This window comes from Phodopus roborovskii, unplaced genomic scaffold (genome assembly GCF_943737965.1).
Source record: "Phodopus roborovskii unplaced genomic scaffold, PHOROB, whole genome shotgun sequence".
Classification (NCBI taxonomy): domain Eukaryota; kingdom Metazoa; phylum Chordata; class Mammalia; order Rodentia; family Cricetidae; genus Phodopus; species Phodopus roborovskii.
In genome coordinates this window covers 20,782,160-20,806,226 of record NW_026126511.1, presented here as the reverse complement: position 1 = coordinate 20,806,226, position 24,067 = coordinate 20,782,160, and the positions used below count along the sequence as shown (strand labels likewise).

The 24,067-nt window shown below is 35.8% G+C and overlaps 1 protein-coding gene across 1 annotated transcript in view; it reads right to left on the bottom strand.

The window, feature by feature from the left end:
• Dach1 (dachshund family transcription factor 1) overlaps nt 1–24,067 on the bottom strand; it is a 375,887-nt gene that overhangs the window by 169,365 nt on the left and 182,455 nt on the right. The window contains exon 3 of the mRNA XM_051195300.1: nt 1,993–2,154. Within this exon, the coding sequence (XP_051051257.1) occupies nt 1,993–2,154 (162 nt within the window). The remainder of the gene's footprint in view (nt 1–1,992; nt 2,155–24,067) is intronic.

Here is a 24,067-nt window from a genome sequence, read left to right as displayed (position 1 = left end):
CTACTTTAAGCATCTTCTATGAGTAATGACCTGCACTGAAAATCTATTCTGATAATTTAAAAATTAATCAAGGTGTCATTTGGAATAGTAACTATGACTTTTGAGTATACATATTTTTTTCTTATGGGAATAGACATAAACACAGTCCTTCACTACACAAAATTGTGCAGTTAAAAGTTTCCATCCTTTGGGACATTACAGACACCAGCATATCTGGGGTTCATGGATTAAACTTGCCCAGGAAAAACACCTTTCAAGATCTTGGTCTCTCCCTGTCAAGTAAGCACTGATAAATTATTTTTTATAAGTGCTGCAAGTTGGCCTATTTCAGTAGCCAAAGCAAAGGAGCTTTATTTTAAGCCCTTCTACACTTAAATGTTCTAAAAAAGAGGGCATTATAACTGTTTCATTTTGCTTCAATATTGGTGTGTCATAAAGTCTAAAATGGCCTGTACCAACCATAAGCTAAGCAATTTTCAGCTTTCTCAGCTTTCTCTTCAGGACCTCAAGCAGTGTGAGTGCTGGTATACTAGTGAGCTGGTTTGTTGTAGCATCACCTCTTCAGATGGTCCTCCATGATTTCACTCTTCTGAGAAGAGACACCAGTAGCTATTCTCAATACAGCTGTCTTCATGCAGTCCTACTGAGAGATTCTATTCCTCCCATTTGAATGCCAGAAGTTGCCCTTTCCCTTCATTGATGAAGAGTTATTTTGTGTTTGTATATATATTTCAAATCACTTACTACCCTTTCTGATATGTGCTCATGAGGGTGTGCAATGAAATGGTAATTATTGAAATTTGTAATGCTTCATCTTATGCCTATTCGTGTGAACTAATGGGAAGACAGCTATTGATTGACTTTAGAAATGATGTTAAAATGATACATGAAAAAGAGAAATTTATTGAATTGTGATGAACTTCCGTGTTCATTCTAAGCCGTGTTGGATAGGATAACATGCATGTTCCTTACAGAATGCAATTTCCTCTTGTTAAATTATATTTTGAGGATAAATTCTGTACTCTTAAGAAATTACATTTAAAGATGCATTCACAAGCCAAGTGGTTAGTTTGCTAAGGTAAAAGGCTTTTATCGTGAATTAACAGAAGGGAAGCCTGACGCGCATGAGAAGTTAATATTGTTCTTTTCAAATGAGAGATATCTTCATAATGATTGTGGATAGAAGGAATAAGCAAAAACAATCCACATTTCTGGCAACATAGCAAACGTTTCAGTTTTCATCCCTTATCCACACTTTGTGCAGTCTTTGTTGCCTGTGGTAAGCAATGTTCTGAACTGGTATTTTTACGTAATCATTTAATAGTTTTACATAATGCACACATTGCCTGGGATCAATAATATTATCTGCCAAACAAGTAGATTTAAATAACTCTTAGTACAGTATAGTTTGAAATTGTCATTTCTACTATCACCTATTGTTTATACTCTATTAAAATGACCAATCTATAAAATTTATTGTATTATATAATAAATATAGCAAAGCAGATATAATTTTCCTTGTTATCTGTGGTTTCAGACAAGGGACCCAAAATGTCGTCTGCATGAATGAGAGAAAGCTAATGAATAAAATCTGCTGTGGATGGTAAGGAATTTCTTACTTTATAATCAAAGCTTTAAAGTGATTTTTAAGTGACATGTAGGATTAGATACACACACACGCATTTCTAATTATGACGCTCAAAATTTTATAGTTTTGATTCTTAAAACTCATTTGTATTAAGTTATATATCAGTTCAGCGTTTTTACCATACACTGTATCTGTAGATGTGTCCTATATTATAAAAAAAAACAATACCTTTATCTGCTCTTTTGTATACATATTAGAGAGGCAAAATGAAGACTTAAAAATATGCTCCACTTTTGATCTTAAAGCACTCAATTCTTCAAATATAGCCAGTAGTTTTATTCTGGAGTGGAAAGTAATTCTTTGGAAAAGTGAATGTGAATAGTGTCAGTGAACATTAAACTTACCAACACTTGAATTCATGTCCCCGTTTTCAGAATCTGCTCCATGTTGGTTGTTACTGGCATGATAGTTGCTCATAGCTTCTAATTTGATTTTTTTCACCTTCATTGCTTCAGCAATAGCTGCATTGGTAGCAGCTGCAGCAGCTGCAGCAGCTGCAGTCAGGCCTTAAAATAATAAATAAAAAAGTAATTCAAATTTTTTGTATGACAGTTGATGTCTTTCCACATATAAACATATACACACAAACATATGTTAGACTATCTGATTTCTTTATATTATACTGATAATATATTTCCATTCCAAACCAGCTCATCTCATGCAGCAGTGACAGATGAGTCCAAATCCTTATCAAACTCTCTACTTCAACATGAGCAGAAACATACCTCCAATATTTCATAGTAATGGAAACATGGAATGAATGAACTTTAGAGGACAAACAGTCTGAAAATCTCACTCCCTGCTGAACATATGCTACAGGTGCCCAGAAGGAACTAGAAAGTCAGAACTGCAGATTAATTACAAGGCTTCCAGAATCCAAACACTACTTCCTTAAGGTGTGATGAATATCACTTTTCTCTCACATGATCTGCAGCATCAACCTTCAGCTTTCCTGCCTGACTCACTTCCATGACTACCCATATTCTAGTGAGATTCTACTCACACTTTGGAGTCTTAATCACTGGGGTGAGATGAACTATGCTCACATATCTTTAGGGTGCATGAACACTGCACTGTATGTGTCTGCCTGTGCTTGTCTTTTCCTTGTGAGGTGGTGAGCTATTACATGGCAGAGGCCATTGTCAGTGTATAGCTATGTAGCTGTAGGGTTCAAGCTTTGTAAGTCTTAATGCAACTTGATATGCCATGGCTGGCTAATATACACAGGAGGCCTGACCTTTTCTGAAGGGAAAAGAGGAATGGAAGTAAATGGGGCAGGGGAGTTGCGGGAGGGGGTTGGGAGGAGAGGAGCGAGGGAGGGTGGAAGCAGAAATGTAAGTAGGCTGGGCAAAGAAATAATTAATAAATAATATTCAGATAGTTCAGCAAATAATTTCCTTCTACCTATTAAGTCTATAAGTAATGATTTCAGTGACATAAGAGTGATCTGATCACCTTAGTAACCCCATATATATTTTTGATACCTATCACCCATGCTTTACTGATTATGGAAAATAACCCAAGTTCTAAAATTCTATATTTAGGAACAGAATGACCATTGTCTGGGCTTTGTCTTACACACCCTTATCATTCATGGATAATAATAGACACAGATAATAATACACATGATACAAAAAAGGAAATACAGCCCTGCTTTTGAAAATCAGAATGCAAAAGCCACTGATGTGACGTGCAGCGAGTGATATAGACAGCAAGAAGAGGATTTTGAACAGAAAGTGTATTCTCTTCTCAATATGTCAATTTTCACCAAGTTCATTTTACCTTCTAACCTGCCTCTTCCATCTGAAAAAAGATACACATCATGGAAAAAATGAGTTATCTCTCCTAATTCTAGAACTTTAACAATCTATGAAAAGGAGAATGTGTCTTTCTCTGCACCCATCTTCATTTCACACAGCTGCTTGAGAGATTCTGAGCACTGTGTTCCAGCCTTCTGAATTTATCTATATGATTTATTTCCACTCCCAGTTGGTAGAGAGAATGAGCACCCCTCTTTCTCCCTTCCTCCCTACTAATCATCATCACTCCTTGTCCCATAGGGAAAAGCTGCAACCCATAGAATTACATGGAAGTCTTGGTGGAAACCTTTCCTATGTAATCAGTGCTCAGAAGATGCCACTTTCTCTTCAGATCAGTGCAAAGAAGCCTTGACCATATTCACCCTGATGCAATAAAATCTGTAGATCTGATCTTTCCTTGAAAAACTCATAACCACTCCTTAAAAGGCATTGATCTAAATTCAAAGAATCCGTCTGTGTTTAGCAGAAGCATTCATTGCCTTTTAAGTCTCAACTTGAGCAGATTCTCTCATCTTCCTATGATTGAATTTTCTCCTCAATTACTCATTTCCTTCAAAGATGTTTCAGAACATTTTCTTTCCTGTACTCTTTAAATCCCCTTTGTGATTCCCAGAAAAAATTTTATTTTTTCCTTGATGTTTGCCTTGTCACCAATGTGAACATCTTATTTATCCCTTTCCTCTATTTCCTTGTGTTGACTTGTGTCAAATTTATGTCTCTTCTCAGCCTTATGGCTTGGCTTCATGTTACAGAAAGATGCAGTAATTGTATTCAAAATATGAATACTTAAGACACAGCTGCATATTAGCCTACACATTCTAAATTGCACAATACAGGATTGTTCAGGACCTGGTCCTAGGAAAACAAATGGATATTTTTGAGCATAGTTTCTTCTACAAAACGATTCTGAGCTCAAAGAGGAAACATAATGTTCAAGTAAGAAATGTATATAAAAATAACACATTATGTTCATTACAGCCTGTTGTTCATCCTTATTCTTTTGTTTACAAAATCCACATATTAGCTTTTAGTAGGAAACTTTCTATCCCTAGTCTCTTACTCTAGATTATTTATATACATCTTTTTTAAAACATGTTTTATTTAATCCTTTCTAATTTTACATAGTAATCCCAGTTCCCACTCCCTTCCCTCCTCCCATTCTCCCCATCTCTCCCACCCACCCCATCCACTCCTTAATAGAGGGTAATGCTTCCATAGAAAGTCAACAAAGTCTGGCATATCTTTTAGGGGCAAACCCAAGGCCCTTCCCCCTATCTCTAGGCTGAGCAAGGTATCCTTCAAAAGAAAATGGGATAAAAACAGAACAAGTTTAGGGATACATATTTGTCCCATTGCCAGTGGCTTCACAGACTGCCCAAGCCACACAACAGCCACCTACAATCAGAGGGTACAGATCAGTTCCATGCAGGTTCCCCAGCTGTCAGTCCAGGTTCATTGAGCTCTCACTAGCTCATACTAGCTGTCTCTGTGGGTATCCCCCAAATGGTCTTGACACCTTTGCACATATTATTGCTCCTTTCTGTCTTTGCCTGGATTCTGGGAGCTTGGCCCAGTTCTTAGCTGTGGATCTCCACTTCTGCCTCCATCAGTTGCTGGAGGAAGGTTCTCTGATGATAATTCAGGTAGTCATCAATCTGATTACAGGGTAAGGCCAGTTCAAGTACCCTCTCCATTAATGCTTAGGGTTTAGTTGGGGTCATCTTTGTTTTTATCACAATTATTGTAACTAAATTTAGTAAAGATTTATCTTATATTATGAAAAATTTGTTTGATACTTTTTCCAAATTTTACAATTCAAATAGAACTACAAAAAGTGTGTGTGTGAGAGAGAGAGAACCATATGCACACATGAACATGAATGCATGCATGGTATAATGTGAGTAACATACAATTCTAATTTTGCCTAAGTTCTTTTGAACACAGGCAGGAAATTATGGTATATGCAATAATTACAAACTTTTATTTCCACTTAAGCTCATTGGATTTGGATGTGGGGGGGGGGCATGCGCACATGTGTGTGCATCTATATATTTTTTCAACCAATAACTTTCATGTCCACTACTGTTGCAATTACAAACTTTTGTATCTTTGGCTCTAATTCCTGCAATGCTTTCTTTTTAATAGTTCTTCCAGGGAAGAGAACACCAGTTCAGCTGGTAAACGAATAACAAGAAATCATCCCTGGAAACACAGACACACAAAAGTAACACTGTACAGACTGAGCAGGTTATATATAAGAATATGTATGTGTCCATATATGCATCCAACATGTGTCGTGTTTTTTATGTATAAACATCAGAGTCCAATTTGTGCTAGAAGTAACAGCTGAATAAGCAATGGATACATACATGTAAATCCACAAATGACATGTGCATATGTGTATGACAATTTTAACAACTGTCACTTTCCCCACCTGCAATGTTTTACTCACATAGTGGTCAACATGGCCAAATAAAATGGTGGCATGTTGATACTATTTCATATCTGCAGTTATAATCAAATGCAATACTTTAAAGTGTCAGCAAGGTTCTGACACATCCCCAGTGTCAGATTAACTTCTGTGCCCCAAATTCATAACCTGATTTCAGTCACCCAAGTGGGCTGCATCACTTTCTCTCACTTAAGTCTTTGAAGATGTCTGTCTGACTTTGTGGGGAATCCTTGTGGCCCTTTTGTTCCAGGCCTACCTAAGACATGTTCACATGGTGACTTAACTGCCCAAAGAAACTTAAAAATTCCTGACTATTCGGTCTACCTTTTAAGGAATACCTTAAGATTCACTCTTGCCAGGAACAATACATAAACTCATGCAACTGCTCAAGCGAGATTAGTAATGAACATCTTTTTCCCTCATCATAATTCTACTACCATATAAGCCATCTTGACTTTCTTATATGGTATAATTACAGCAAATGTATTATTACCCTGGTGTTTGGTGTAATTCATCACTAAATGCTAAATTCAAGTCATTGCCACACTAGATCACTTGAGGAGACACAAGAAAAAGACCATATTAATGAAAGTACAGAATATTTTTGTGTTAGCTTATATGTGAATACATGAGAACTAGCAAATCTCATAATTTAATGTAAAACATGACTCGTCACAGGTTCTTTGTGCCTAAGGTTTGAGAGGATCACAAGACATTTGTCAGCCCAGTACATCTATTATTGTTTCCTTTGGCTTTCCACTGTCCCTTTCCTCTCAAATATCCAAGATAATGTTCAAATCCTTTGAACCTTACTGTTCCTAGCAAAAGCATAGTTTGGATTTCTTTCTAGACTAAGACAGAGGTTTATTGTATATGTTGCTCCCTAATTAACTTCCTTTAAAAAAAAAAAGAGAGGGGAAAATAAATGATTTACAAAATGCCAAGAATTCAACCCTGACATATTTTGTATGTAGCAAAGAATTATTCTCTGTTGGAAACACCAGTAACCTTTCATGTCTACCTTCCTCCTCAACCCCCTCCTATAGCAATGTTTCCAAAGACCTTTGTTCTGTTCTGCTCAGACTCATGGAAACTTTTGCTTCCCATGCTTCATCTCACTACAAAGTACCTAACATTTTCACATTACCACTGCTTTAAATCCTTCCAATCAAAACAAATAATTTTCTTTTCAGAACTAGTCAATTCAGTACCTCACAAGAAAGGTGTGGGGAGGTGGAAGTTTCAAAACATTCCTTTAATACATTATAAGAAATAATTCAAATTATATATAGGTGCTAGGTGAGGTATTTATACTCAAATTTACAATGTTTCTGTTTTATAATGAGTGGTTATCAACCATGTGAATGTCATTGAAAAGACTTTCAATAGTGAGTTTTAAAAACATCAGCGCAAAACATATACTCAAATCATCTGTCTATAAAGGAAAGGGAACAGAACAGCTAAACGAAACCAACTAGTTGAATTACAAAATGACTGCATCAAAGATAATCAGTAGAGGTAGACAGATAACTTAAGATGGGCAAATGAATGAAACAACAAATGACCACTTACAGTAAGATAAAATTAGCTCCTTGATTAATAAATGAAGGAATGAATGACCTCTTACAAAAAGAAATAATTAGCGCCTCAATTTAATTGACTAATCATGATAAACCAATGTCAAAGGTTTTAGAACACAGCCTTTTGGCTACCTTGGCAGACCTTTAGATTCAACTATCCACATGAATCAAATTTTTCATAAAATCATTGAATCTGAGCTCTGTGTGCTGTATTGGTACAAAGCTCTTGCCATTTCAAACACAATATCAGGGGTCAGACTTTTGGAAGAGAAACAGGCTTTTAAAGGCATCCTCTTACTTTGCAAAGAGAGCAATTATTTTCTTTCAACTTTCATTAAACAGCCTTTAAATTTTTTCAAATGCCATTAAATAATCCTGATCACTCTTTTAAAAAAGAGTAAGTATCTCATTATATTTATTTTAAATAAGTTAGTGCCCTTAGATATAAGTAGAAGATTACAACTGTAGATTATAAATATCAATAAAGAAGACATATTGCTGTCAAATCCTTTCTCTGATCTGTTTGTTTGCTCATTAACTTGAAAAGTCCAATCTTTGATCTTTGGTTTCAAAGACATCAAGATGACTTCCAAATGTTTGATATGTTGTCTACTTTTACATTAACTTCCATATAAAATGCATTTCCAAAAACCTAATGGTTGAAAATCATGTTAAACTGGAGATGGTAAATATTCCAATATTCCATACAGCCCAGTATTTGTTAGTCTATGCTGCTTACTCAAACCAAAAAGAAACAAGTTTAAACATACAAAAAAAATATGGTCAAGGGTAGTTATTAATATTCTGGAATTGATAGGTTATTTATGTCTGGCATTCTTTCCACTGATTTTTCAGGGAGACAGGCGGCTTATAAATATCTCATCACTCCACCGTCACAGAAATTTCATCGACAGTGCTCATGCACAGCTATTAGCAATATGAATCTAACCATTACAAGAAGGAGGAAAATCGAACATGTGGCATTAATACGCAGTCCTGGTTCCTAACCATCTGATAGGCAGATGGTGTGAAGCAGCTTTTCCAGCTGAAATGAAGGGGCACATCATTTAAAGGCTTGTTTGCATTCTAACTGATATCACTGCCATATTGATATACACGATGCAGCATGGCAGGATTTGAACAATCTAGTTTGCTTCAGTCATAAATGTTTACAGCCTTGTTTTTTTAATCTTATAAGCATGTTCAGAGGAGTGTATTTTTAATTTATGAAAGCTATTGTTTACTTCTGTTGAACTAGAAGATTAGTAGAAAGCAGGAATATTAAATTACTTCAACCAGCGCAATATAACCAAGACAGATGAATAAAGTGGGTTTCTATTTTCAATAAGGATGTTAGTAAAGGAATTTTAAAATTAGTCTAGGCATTTTGCGCATTAAATGCATTTATTCATTTAAACCTTCCAGCTATTTTTCCCCAAGTGGCACAGAGAAGAACTTAATGCTTTACAGTCATTCATTTAAAACTCTCACTGTGTGCAATTAATCTTGTCTAACAATTCAATTCAGAAAGTAAAACATCAAAAAGCATAGTTCAATTCAACACTCATTACTGTGAGGCAATCTTTCTGCTCCTGACAGTTCCTATAGACTCTGAAAAGCTACGTTGAAGGTGCATTGTAGGCTTCATATGAGTTTGAATTACAACTCAATTGAAATCACTCCAAGACACAGAAGAACTCTTGGCTCAGTATAACAAACGTGAAAACACCACTGTCTTTTTTTAACCCCATTTTTTTCTTATCCTTGTTTAAACACCAGCTGTCCAAAAACTGACACTAATCTCTAGATACTTTATTTCTTATTACTTTCTAAATAAATTAAAAATGTGATTGAACCATGTCTGTTCTCATCTTGAATGCTTAAATAGCAGAAATTATAAGCTACTAGAATAAGGAACTTAATTGTGTATCTGGTTAAAGTGAAGATTTTTCAGCATGAACTTGTCTCTTAATGTCCATTAGACTGACTTTCTTGCCCTTTGTAGCACATTTGTATTCTGTGGAGAAAAGGAAAATTGATCCCTGAGGCCACTAATGGAAACACTTTCTATACCAGTTTTCAGTTTTTCAATTGATTGAATTAGATTTTAGAAATGTTTAGACTAACAATAACAACCAAAAAAATCCTCACAAAGTTGTTTAAACATATAATAAGAAATATATTATCCCCATTCTGAGTAAGAGTGTCTACTGACACTGTTATTTTTAAGGTATTATTTCAGCAGCTAAGAAGCAGGCTGGAAGATGGGATGAATTGTGGAGAAGGGTCTTGGGAGGGTTTGGAGGGAGAAAATGGAAGTAAGAAAATGGTACAATTATATTTTCATTAAAACAATATTTTAAAAGACACCATCGTTATATAATTAATGACTGAAAAATCAAATAAATACCAGTGTTAACATTATTTTTATAGGTAGCTGAAAATTTTCTTTTACCCCGAATGAAGGGTCGAGAGCAACAACAGAATCAGAGGGTCAAACACAGTGTGGGGATGCCATTTGGCCATGAGTAAATCACTGAACTATTTTAATGCCGGTCTTTGAAAATCTCACCTTCTGATCACTGCCTCAAAGAAACAGGATAAACTAGAGTGAGCAAAACAGGTTACATCGCAGTACCTTGGTTTTCAGTAGAAGTTAGCTCACGTGTGGGAAGGCAAACAGCACAGTATGTATACTCATCTTTAACACTATTCCCTCCAGGAAATCATTTCTAAGCTACCACTTGGGGATTCATCATTTAAAACAAGATAACTGGAACCTTGCTTTACTGATGATGAGATGTAGGGGCAAAGAGAATAATCTTTTCCATAAGATCACACCATTAAACAACAGCAGAGCAAGTCCAGTTCTTCTAGGTCACATTTTAGACCTGAACTCGCAGAAGATGAAGGTAAAGCGAACAGAAGAAATTCAAGCAAGTCAAGATGGATGTTTGAAATAAGATGCATCTCTGTGTCTTATAGCTTATGCATTTTATGGGGGAGAAAGGTTATACAGCTTGTGTAGAAATCTGATGAAATTTTCAATGACACTTTCATAAAATTCAGAATATGTTTCCTGTAGAGGGACTCAGAATTCACAGAATTCTTTTATCTGTGGGATTGGTGAAAGGCACCTCCATTTGTAGTATTTCCAGAATCCTAGATCCAGCACACAACCCAACAAAATGAATATTGCGTCATTTTAATACTGAATAAATTCTCATTATGTACACTAGCTGAGAAAATCAAACTTTCACTCTGAATTTACTGACTATATCTTACCTATCTATTTCTAAGTAAACAAGGATTAGTTTCCCTTGCGTTGTTCTCAGGGCCAGCATTTCAACAAAATGACTTAGGAACTGAGCCTAGGAAGGTGGTTCCAAATAGCATGAGTATGTCAGGCAGAGATTGACATTCACAAAAGATGTCTTCGAATAAGCAACTTGATAATATATTGCTAAGCTGAGCTAGGTATAATAATTGATTAGCAATGTACACATGCCATAAGCATATTTTTCGACAAAAATACAATCTTACTGTCTTTTGAACTTAAAATTCTCAAATGTTCTACTTTGGCTCAACATCCTTTGAAACTTATGAGTCTTTCATGTTTGTTTTTCTGAGAATGCATGTACACCCTCTGTGGATCTGCAGTATTCCAGTTGGTAAGAAGAGAGGAAGAGAGTGAGGGGAAAGGGGAGTGGGATAGGTCCGGACCCATCTGTTACATTTAACATTTGTTTAGAGAAAATAATCCCCAAACATCAAAATACCTAAAAATAAATAAATAAAAATAAAAAATGGGGATCTGAAACAATTTAAATATTGACTTTTTTGTCTTTCTGAAAAGAACTGAGTTCAGGGTCAGGGTGAATCGGGAACATTTACGACTCCATCACTGTGTAACATACAGTAAGTACAAAGGAAGGACAATCAAGGTAATACAACCCTCACTCCATAGACTTTCAGTTCTTGCAGGTATGTAGACCTATCCTAAGGAATATAACCAGCCTAGGAGGTGGGGGTTTTCCTCATGTGTCTGTAAGGAGGGGCTGAATATTGATAGTACCTAGAAAAGTAAGTACCAAGAAGAGCCTTTCAATTAGACCTCGTGGGGAAAAAAAGCAATTCAGGTTAACTTTGAAAGAATAGATCCTGCCCCAACTGAGTGATGGGTAAATTTCAAGAAAAAAACGGAATCTGGTCCACAACCTGAGCTAGGGGCCAGGCTGAGGCTGATGCAGTCTTTGTCTTGACACAACTTTTTATCACCATGAACTTACTTAATGCCTTGAGTGTGTCACAGGAAAATTTAGCTTGATCACAATATGACATGGTTGCTTTTTCAGAATAACAATGTAGTATTACGCAGTCTGATTACCATATGCTGCTGAGCTCACCCAGGAAGAAAACAGGCCATTATTCTATTATTCACATCCCACTTTTTGGTGTAAAAAAAAAATTCAATGGAAAAATATGCTTCATTCTGATAGGAAGGTAAATATGACTTTGGGGATTTTGAGGTTTTTTTGGTTGTTAGTACATTCTATTTGTTTTCAGAGTAACAGTAATAGCAAATACCAAACTTTCTTAACATTCTATCACTTAGGGAACAGCATCCAGGGTTATTCTGATCCAATGATTTCTCTTGACCTAATTTGTTTTGTGTCATGAGATTCTATTATAAGAAACCAAATCACTGCAGTTGATTTATACACCTTAAATAATTTAAGCTAATTGAAAAAGAACCAAACTAAAACTAAAACACTTTCTTAGGTATTCAACTTCTGCATGTCAATTAGTAATTTAAACAAGCAGCTAATTACATCTGCTTTGCAAGGAACACAGAACTGCAATAGGGGCACATCTCTCTGTCTCTGTTGAACTGAAGACAGGCAAGTAGCCAACCTGACTCATAATGTGTGAAGTGTTCCATAGTACAGTACCATACCAAAGAACATTTCCACTGATATAAACTTGAGTTTTTTTTTTCATTTTCCCCAAAAGTCTTTTCAAATTAATACATTTAAAGACATAAACAACAACATAAATTTTCATTTCTGATCACATTTGATAGTTAGGAAGTTTCAAACCTATAAAGTGAATTGAGGAAAATGATGGTCATAGCATTGTTATTCAAATGGGTTACTATGACATCATAATAGTAAGAAGCTGAATCCAATGAGCTGGCTTTAAAAAGAGACTCTGCTTAACATTATTATGTTTTATGTATGTCCCTAACTTAAAGCAGCTAAATGCTACTTTAATTTAGCCATGTTAACAGGTCCAGAAGATGCTATTACCAGTCTCTATCCATGACTTCATCTTAAAGTACATTTGTGTAGTGATCTTTTTCTCATGAATTTATTTAATGAGACCACTTAGTTCTTTGTATTATCTGAAATATAAGGTCTTATATATGTAACCATCCTGTACGAGTTTCAAAAGCTTTACTTGTAGTATTTTGCCAGAGATATCTGATGAGAACTTAAAAACTGAAGTATACTTTTATCATAGAAGTAAAGCCTTTTGAAATACTGCTAAAATGCATTGTGAATAAAGACAGCACACTTAAGTGGACTTCCCCCGCATTAAACAGTGTTCATCTTTTCAAAAGCAATAGCTTCTCAGGCCACACGAGTCTCCTGCATTATTCATTTCATGTGCAACCTCGGCTGGACCATAAATTGTTACTTTATCTAATCAAAGGAGACTTAACTCTACAGAAGGTCAAAGGTTTAATTTTGTGAAGTATTATCTTACGCTATGAGTTTAACTGAAAAATAGAAGAAGAAAAACAGCCAAGAAGCTGGTACTAAATGAGCCTTTATTGCCTCAGGCATTGGTCTAGTTAATAAACTTTCATTGAAGGTTTCTTTCAACTGTTAAGGACAATGAGAGGGAGAAAAAAAAATCTTAAATTACAGCCATGTGTGACTTTTAAAGCAGTCTTTCTTTTTTATCTCAACCTCCTTAGTTCAGGGGGGAAGGGGGACGACAAAGAGGGATTGTCTTCAGCCACTTAACCAAAACTGTATGTTTCTAAACAGATAAAAAAGTACAGATAAACTTTAGCAAGAAATGTAAGTCGGCTTTGAACAATATAAAAATATATTCTTTAGGTGTTGAATTTTTGAAACCAATCTCTCAAGCTCACTGTTAAACTACAAAGAGAACAGAGAAGGTATGAGTTCTACTCCACAACTCCAACATTTAGACTTTCCTGCATGGTAAACATAAATCCTTTTATTTCCATCATTGTACTTGGACCATGCCTGCTACAGTATTAATTACAGGCACTATAATTATGATGCTATGTGTGTATCTTCTAACAAGATCCCAAATGGAAAAATCTCACTTCGGTCACATCGGAAATGCTAGCAGCACAATGTTTAATTTTTATCAATAGGAAATGAAAAATTTTAGGGGGGAACAATTGCATCTGTCTATCTTATACTTTAAACCAATGATCTCTTTTCTTTTCAGCATTTTCTGGAGAAGACAGAAAGCCAAGCTCATGTGAATAATGGTAGATATTCTATTTTTTTTCCAGAGACACCGTGTAATGATCAAAGTCATCCACTACCTCAAAGACATCTTGATCTACATGTTATTGTATAAAAAGGGAAGGTTCCCATGTCACTTAAATGTGCTCCCCCCCTTCAGCCTCTACTGAAATACAAAGGAAGACTTAAAGAAACATTCCTCACAATGTCTCATTCCCCAATGTCCTCACCAGGGTATTCACCCTCTTTCCCCTAAGCAGCATTCTACAGAAATGGCATGCTACTTCATGCCATGGACATGAGGATCCAGGACAGTACTTCGGTCATCTGTGAATCTGATGGGCATGGCAGCTACACTAGCAGCAGCAGGTGAAAACATGCCCAGGTTCCCTGCTAAAAGCTGCTTTCCACACACTGGGGACATTGAGACTTACTGCAGTGAAGAGAGTACCACCAAGGGTGCCTCCTTGCATTTCCTGAGAACAGCAGAGACTTCTGAGGATGGGAACACAACAGAGATTCAAGGCAATGGGACTTTTCCGGGAGGAGGAAATAGTGAAATTCTGTGTATAATAGGAGAAACTCCAATTTAGAAATCCTGACCACAGTTAAGTCTGGGTATGAGAGTCTGAAAGAAATTGAGACAATTGGTTTTCCCGAATAGAAAAGACACTTTGTGAAGCAGTGAGTAGGTATTCCAATGATGGGGAAAAAATCCACAGCATGCTACTTGAATATTACAGTGTGTTTGGAGTGATTAACAACATGAAGAGTCTTGTGGTTCACTTTTTGTCCCAATTTTCTTCTCTCCCTCTCTTTTTTTCTGCATAACTTACACACATGTATGTGGTCAGTGAGTGTCATAAGAAACCAGGGAAGAAGTTTGAAGAAGCATGGCTACTTTCTAGAAAGGAAAAACAACACTGTTTGAATGTACAGTTTGCATGGATGTATCTGTTGCTTTAAGATGTGTTAAAGCAAGGGCAGCCATGCTTCAAAAATGCAGTTCTCTCTCCTCACTTATTTATTATTATTTTTTTAAGAGAAAATGGCCGATGCACATTAGGAAATGACCTAAGGGTCAGAGAAGCCTGGGAGAGAAACAAACTCAGGTATCTCAAGTTTAATTCTTTCTTCCATTAATCAAAGTTTTATGGGTTTGGGAAAGCTGTGCTACAGCTCACAGGGAGGGTACAAAACAAGCCAGATCAAGGGAACTCAAAGGATTTATTAAACGTGCAGACAGTAAGTCAGACTGTTGTTCTAGCAGGACTCAATTAATTAATTTTAGCATTGTGAAACTCTAACATGCTCAAGGAACGTGCTCATGCCTGAAATGCAGCAATGTAGCCAAATACTTGGAATCTTTCAGCCATCAGGAGCTTTTGTTGTTTTTTTTTTAACCTAATCTACAGCTTGACACCGACCCTATGGTAATGGAACACAGTTTTTTTTTTTTTTTTTTTTTTTTTTTTTTTTTTGATTGAAATAATATCTAAACATTGCTGCCCTAGCATTGTGGCCTAACGCAGTCCTGTGTTTCTGAACCTCGGGAAACACAGGTTGGGAAGTAAACTCATCCCCTCAGCTGTGGCATGAAAGGTCTTCAAGAAAATCCTTGGGGCCACAATAAGCCTTTTCCTGTTTCACAGAAGCAAAACCTGTAAGATTTCGGCCATAGAGTGTTTTCATGTAGTCAACTCCATCAAAGGAAATCTTTTTTTTTTGTTTTGTTTTGTTTCTTTTTTTTTTTTTTTTTTTTTTTTTTTTGGTTTTTTTGTTTTTTTTTTTTTTTTGTTTTGTTTTGTTTTGTTTTGCCACAAACACTATGAGAACAAAAGCACTGATCCACATGTAAGTTAGCTTAACATTCAGCAATGGGGACTTCAGAAGTCATATTTTATCTAATGTACTTCAATTCGCCATGATAAATGTCATACTGAGATGTTTCTGCAAGTGGGAAATAAAGGCTGGAGAAGCAACTCAGAAGTTAAGAGCATTGATTACTCTCTTAGAGGCTTTGTGTGTGAGTCTCTGGACCCACATCAGAGAGAACTTAACCACCAGTAACTCCAGCTCCAAATGGCTCCAATACCCGCCCCCCCCCCACAGCAACTAAACTCACACATGCATACTCACACTTATCCATAAACAAAGTGATCTTTCTTAAGAGCTCTTTTAAAAAATAGAATAGTATCTAAATTTGAACTCACAGTGATAAACACACTCATTAAGTATACAGACTACTGAAAGGTTGTTACTTTTCAGAGTATATTCTCATCAAATCCTTAAGACAAAGAAACTACTGAACATCAGTAGTCAGAAGATTTGAAGCAGTTGCTGAAAGTATAAAACTCATAAGGTGATGGTGGCATGAAATGGTTATATAGGTTTGAATTGATAATCTACACGTGTTTATTTAGATCCCATGCTTAAAATATATAAAGAAAAAAATAGGGTCTAGTGACTTTCATCTGACATACTAAATACATTTATAAGCATGATAATGATGAAAATTGGAACTTAAATACTAAATATTATGAACAATATCACAAATTAAAAGTCTTGGTATTTTTTAATGGTACAGTACAAAGCATAAACAAAGACCCTTGAGAGAGTGGGGAGGTGGAGAATAAATTAGAATAATTCTCAAGTTAAATCCTATAATTTGAGGACACAGGGAGAGTTGTCTTAACATCAATAGGTTTGAAGTGCACAATTCAGGCTGGAGAAGTCATTGCAGCTTGTGTCTAGAATGCAAATTTATGCCATATCTTCTTTGTGATCTGTAGGACATAAGCCCCTGTTACTATGTTAAATGCAACAACTCATCTGGCTAAAATTTAGAAGTGAGGACAATCATTGTATATGTTTTGTTTCCCCTTCAAAGAAATTTTTCCCAGGTGAGATCTAAAAGATTCTCTTAGGAAGCCTGAGCTGTAGTCATGTTATATGACATGCACAGCCAATCTTAGACAAAGAATGACCATACTTGGGAAGTAGAGACTAGGACTTCTCTCCTGTCTCTAGATTAAGGCAGTTATCCCTTCATGGGGGGTGTATTCACAAGGTCTTTTTGTGCACCAGGGATACATCCTGGCTCCACTATCTGAGGTCCCTTAGACTGTTCAGTCCTTCTGGCTGAGACCCATATTCAGGGGGGCCTGAGTCAGTCCCATGCTGGCTTCCCAGCTATCAGTCTGGTGGCCCGTTAGCTCCTCCTTGTTCAGGTAAACTGTCTTTATCTGTTTCTGCTGCCTGGTCTTGTCCTCTCTGTCTGAATCTGGGTTCTAGTTCGACTCAGTGTTTATGTATGGGTGTTTGCTTCTGTTTCCAACAGGCATTAGTTGAGGGCTCCATGGATAAGTTACTTGTTGATCTCACTCTCCGGGAAGGGCATTTATGTTAGCCTTTCCATGGAAGCTCAAATTGTTAGTTGGGAGCAGTCTTGTAGTTCTCTAGACCTTTCTTTGTATTCAATTTTATCTTCAAACCAATATTGGCTCCCTCTTTTATGTTCTCTCTCTCTCTCTCTCTTCACATGACCTGTCATATATACATATATACATGACTGGATATGGAACTGCATATGGAATTGGGGTGGGGAGATGGGAGGGGAGGGTGGTTAGGGTGCATGTGAGAGTGCAGAGAGAGTAAAAGGGATGGAGACAGGGAGGGAGGGAGGGAAGGGGGGAGGGAAAGAGGGAGGGAGGGAAAGGGAACTGGGATCGACATGTAAAATAATTTAAATTAAAAAAAAATGCTTTGACTCCAAAATTTAAGTTCAAATACAAGTTACTGGGGAAAAGGATTTCTATTTTTGTTTCCACAGAAAATGAAAAGCTGTGGATTCCTTCCAGACTAATGTGGTTATATCAAGCCAGACCACCTTAAACAGAGTACCTGGTGATACTACATTCAAAACAGCTGGACAAAGCAGCCTTATAGACTACAGCCAGGATTTCTGCATCTTCTTAGAACCCCCCATGACATGCCCCTTACCAGCAGGAAGTAGTTTTGGAAGAACGATGCCCAAATTCCCAAATATTGTCTATAAATGTTTGTTTTCATTTAAATGGACTTCGTTATATAAAATAAATAAATAAAATAAAAAAAACAAAAAATAAGAATGACCATAATTGGAAGGAAATATGACACCTTAAAAACCTAGAATGCCATCAGAAAGGTAGAGATGAGAGATAAGTTAGAACAAAATTATCAGGTCCTGGGGAGAAAAATAAACACTCGTTGAAGAATAAAACAATATAGCAATATCTAATACCTTTGCAAATAGCTAAAATTATTTTGCCATTTAAAATATTCCAGCATTTTACTGCTTATGCATTTTGGCCATGTTTTTGTGATAGACAATGTATGTCTTTTAGTTCAGAAGATAACATTGTTTTCTCCAGTTTTATATTATTTTTCAGAATGAAAATCCTGTTGCATTTTTCCAATGATAGCTTCATAAAACTCTGTGGTGACCTTGATTTTTAAATTTAGAGACCAGAACAGAAACCTGAAATAGCACTCAATGCTTTGTTTCCTTTGTCACCTTTACCTGGAGATATTTCTAGAAAAATAATGTGATCATATAGCTACAGAACTTATAAAATAATGCAACAAGACTGTACATTTCTAATACTGTCCATACTAGTTCAGCAATTATCCAATTATCATTTGATTACCAGATAATTAAATATGCACAAAACGAGGAAATCTGAATACCAGGGTCACTTTTGAACAACATCAACTAGACATCTAAATATGTCCATGTGTTTATTGTCATGTCAGCGCTGTTTGATCTCCTCATTTATACTGTTAATAAAGCAAAAACTAATTGCTTTTAAGAGTTTAAATATTGAAAGCAGTTATAGAAAAAGCATGAAGCATGTGTGCTTTCTTGAAGTTACAATTATAAAGATAGATTAGGGATGATCACAATCTTCATCACAGAAGCTGCTGTGTACATTGAAGAAAGGTTAATGCAGCCACATAACTGGTCAAAGCACATAGAATAAATGACTGTGGGGTACAAGGCCTTAAGTGGAACATCTGTATCACCCATTTCAAGACCGAGGGAACATTGCATAAGAATAGAAAGAAAGAATGTGAAATAGCTAGAGGACAGGGCGAAGCACACTGAATAAGTACTGTCTTTGGGGTGCACCATGGCCATTGTACTCATCAAGTCCCTGCATCTAGAGTTACAAAATTTGACCAAGATTAGGCCAATCATCATTTCATCATTTATCATGGGTCCAGAACATGCCAGCAAGGCTTCACTACTTCCTAAAAGACCATTGGCAGTTAATGATTTCTGGAAGAGGAGGGTATTTCCTTCAGTGGTATAACCTCTAGGAAATTCCCCAGACTCTAGAACTCCCCAGCCATGATCACATAAGCAACTCCAGTAAAGACCAATGGATGACATATACCTAAAATGTTTTATGAAGATGAATGTTTAGTTGGGTAGAGAATGGGGATGATAGAGTAATGGGGAGTGGTATGGCTGAAAATGAATAAAACTCATAATATACATGCATGAAACTGTCAAGGTAAGAAAATAGAAAACAAATAGCATGAAGTAACAGAAACTGGATAGTGTACCTATGAAGTCTAACAATTGAAGTCCTAAACTTTCTCTATTATGGGGGAGATGCCTTCTGTAGGATCTTCCTGCTTTGCTGACTTTCTCACAGCTGTGAAAATAGACGTCATGTTACCTGGTTCTCAGGGCATCAGTGAAGACATTAAATAGCAATGTATACATTAGAGCTGGAGGACACAGGTGTTGCAGAATAGCACCACCACTTCTGGTTCCAGTCATCTCAGCAGGGCAAAGCTTGCTTTACCACTTCGCCTCAGTTTCCCCACTGTTTACAAAGTCACCTGCACATATTCAAAGCAGAAAGCCAGAGCCAAAACTGACTCCATCAACTGCATTTCCCATACATAGTAATAGAATCAAACTTCTCATAAGGAATCTGGTTGTTGCAAGTACTTGAATAGAAGGACACTGGATCAATCACAAAATTACTTATAGTATGAATCTATAATTTTCTAACAGAGCATTAACTCAAACATTAATTGAACTGATAGTATTGCACATATTATTTTTGGGGGGTGGACATGTTTAAAAAATGCACATATGTACTTCAATTGTACTTTGAATACTAAGCATTCCACAGTGGTGCAGTGTTGTTACTATTGTGACTACAAGATACTGATACGAATAATTAAACACTATAGAAATTAACATTGAAATGATGGAAATGGAATTACAGTTTATGTTTATAGTGGTTAATAACTATTGCCAATCTGACTTAATTGAGAGATGTTGAACAGATTGATCAGGACAGCAACCCTCTGGTGTATATGAGACATAACTGCATTTCCTGAGTGATTACATCGTAAGAGATCTCACAAAATGAATGCATTAATCATGTTACATTGGACTCATAATCCTATGGTATCATTGGGGTATGATTAAAGATAGAAGGTGTGCCCTGGTCAGAGGTAGCAAATCATTGCAAAGTGTCCTCATGACTGCATCTTGTCCTGGTCTATCCTGAACACTAATCTGCTTCCAGTCAGACATGACATGAAGAATCTTTTCCATCATGTACATGAATTGCTATAATGGACTTCTCAAGTATATGGTATCTAGTATCTTTGTACTGATTTCTCTTTATCTTGGCTGAGAGCCAAGATAAATCCTTCCTCCTTCTAGTTGTCCTTTCTGATTGTAGCAATGATGAAAAGAGAAAGTAACACAATTTTCTGATAAAAGAGAAAATAAATTGTACAAAAGAGATATACCATATTGTATTTGCATTATCCATTTCATTATACAGGAGGTTAGTTAACTCTAAGACCACTTTATTACAAGATTAATGTAATAAACCAAAAAAATACAGTTAGATGTTTGGGAACAACATTTTTCTAACAAGAAAGTATACATTCTTTTATAAAATTGAAACTTCATATTTAAAAATTATAGAAAAGATATATTACAAATATTAATGTTAAGTGACATAAATAATTGGTAAATATTTGTACTATTGTATAGGTAATCATTTCTCTCGGCTGAGGTCCCCTTTTCTCTACCAAAGCTTCTTTACTTGAGATAACTCTATTTGCCTACTTTAAAAAATATTATATTTAATTGTGTCAATATGTGCAACAAATACATAATGAAAAATACAGTAAGTATGAGGAAATAATTTAGAGTAACTAGGCAAAGTTATGTCTCTCAAAAATCCATGTTACCACTAAATTATTAGGTTCCTATAAAGCAGTTAGTTCTATGTTGAAGCTCATTACTCTGACCACAGAATTGTATTGTGATTTAAAGCTGCAAAGTGTATCCCATGTCTCCACTGACAGACATACCTTATTGCCCTACATATTTTTCTCTTTTTTTTTTTCATGTGTATACACTTTGAAACAGGAATCATGTGATAAATAAAGGAAGACAGGAAGCCAGATAATATAACAATTCTTCCCCATGAATGTCATAGCAGTTGTGTGTTTGTACATGGTTACATTGGTTTTGTGGGCATTACCTAGTTTTGGTGTACAGTCTCTAGATTCAAATGTTTCTACATGTGTTTATGACTGTACCAAGAGCAATAATTCAATTGGTCTAATATGATTAAAGAGAAATACACCAGAAAAATCTTTCCCATTGTTTCAGAGCTCTAAACATCGAATCTCAGTTGTGTATTCATCAATTACTGAATTAAAGGGAAGATATTATATCTTCTAAATAGCTCACATTATGCAAAAATTATGTTAGTCTAACAGATTTGCAGTTTTCAGCACACAGGTAAATTAATATAGAGGACTTTTCCTAACTTCCAAGCCTATGGTAATTGGAGACTAAACCAACTTTCAAAAGAGAATACAAAGACTGGTAGAAACCTAGAAGATGTTAAATTCTATTACATTGATTTCTAACCACTATCAATTAATCAATGTGATATTTGTCAGTACAGCGCATCATAAAAATTGTTTAAAACATTTCATGATTATGTTAATTCAGTCAAATCTTAAGAACTATGTGTAGGGTCTATCTAAATAAAATAGACACTGCCATAAACAACTGAGAAGTTATCCACTACAATTGAGGGAAAATTCAATGATTATTATTAAACATCATATTTTTCAAAGCTAAATGCTTCAAATTATTTGAAATTTCTGTTACAGAATTTAATTCTTATTTTCAGAGAAAATTATTATTTTGGAATATTTAGCCAAACATGTGTATTTTCTAAAATTGAGAGATAAAAAGAGCCAAGGAATGGTGGCATAAGCTTCTAATCCCAGCACCTGTAAGGCAGAAGTGAGTTTGTTGCTAACCTGATCTACACAGCAAGTTCTAGCATAGACTCCAACGCTGTATAGAAAAATCCTGTCTCAAAAGACAAACAAACAAACAAAATAGTGTAATGAAAGGCATTCAAGCAAATTTCCGTTGACATTTTCCTCAGAACTATTGTCTGGAGTTTTCAAAATACTATGAGTTTTGTGAGTAAGGTTTGATTGTAAAATCTTACACTGAAATTTCAGTACTTAGGGATTTGAATTTCAAATAATAATTTACCACATATCATACTCTACAGACATAAAGCTGGGTGGAGGATAAGAATTATAATGTGACCCTTTTCTCTAAGCTATAAACAAAGACAAAAACTGTGTCTTGCCTACTTAAATATACATAATCAGTACCAAGAACAATGAATGACTTTAATAGTGTTAATGCATCAATTGTGATGAAAGCATTAAGGCAGATATGGAAAAAAAAAAAAAGGAAAGTTTGAGTGAAAAAAAAGAACATGGAGAAGAGCTAAAAAGGAAAAGAAAAGGACAGAAGAAGAATGGGGGAAAGGAATAAACATAATAAACATAACAGACAAAATATATAAGATACACTACAACTAGACACTGCTTTCGGGAAGGAAGATTAGGTGCATCCTGGATCTTTGAAAAAATTAAGATTTGAGTATTTTAGGACACTAAAAATATAAATAGATATTTTGCAGATTGTACTAACATAAAGCAATATTTCAAGATGAAAACAAAATGGGAACATGTTGAATATCTTTTGAGAAAGTAATGTTTAAACCAAAAACAGCTAATTAATTTTGGTTTTGGTTAACATGGGTAAATTACTCTAGATCAGGGGTTCTCAACGTGTGGCTCTTGACCTCTTTTAGGGACCAAATTACCCTTTCACGGGGGGAAAATTATCCCACATCAGATGTTTAAAATAACATTCATAACAGTATCAAAATTATAGTTATTAAGTAGAAAGAAAAGTGATTTTGTGGTTGGGGAATCACCAAAGCATGAGGAATTGTATTAAATGTTAGCAAGCATCAGGAAGGCTGACAACCACTGCTCTGGATCATCTCTTGCACAAAGTATAACCTTAAAGTTTTCGTAGGAAGTCATCAAGTGACAGAAGGTATGCTACCAGAAGCCCAGCCTATACTTGCAATAATTAAAAGCTGGCATACCAAGGAATATGAGTAGAAGAGGACAAGTTAAGGAAATGGGTCTCTCTACGAAGTGTCCAGGAGTAGAGCTCTGTCACCATCCTCTTCCTTTTTTTTTTTCCTTCTTCTTCTTCTCACTGGTGACCATTATTTGTTTTCATTTTACTATTTTCTTTTAAATTTCATTTTGCATCCCAACTACAGTTCTCCCTTTTTTCCTCCTCCTGCCCCTTCTCCCACTGTGCTCACCTCCCCCACAGCCCACCCCCAACACCTCCTCCCACAGGGTAAGGGTTCCCACTAGGGAGGTCAACAAAGGCTGGCCCATTAAGGCTGCTGCAGGACCCACCCCTTTCTTCCTGCATTAAGGCTGAGCATGGCAGGACTAGTATCTGTCCCTGGTACACCATCATCCTCTAAGGGCTTATTATACACCACTGACCACCAGAGTTATAAATAGTAAGTTCGTGTTGTGTTAATCAACTAAGGTTATGTTTATCCTCTATAAATGGAAATGTAAGGTTATGTTTTTCCTGTATAATACGAAATGTA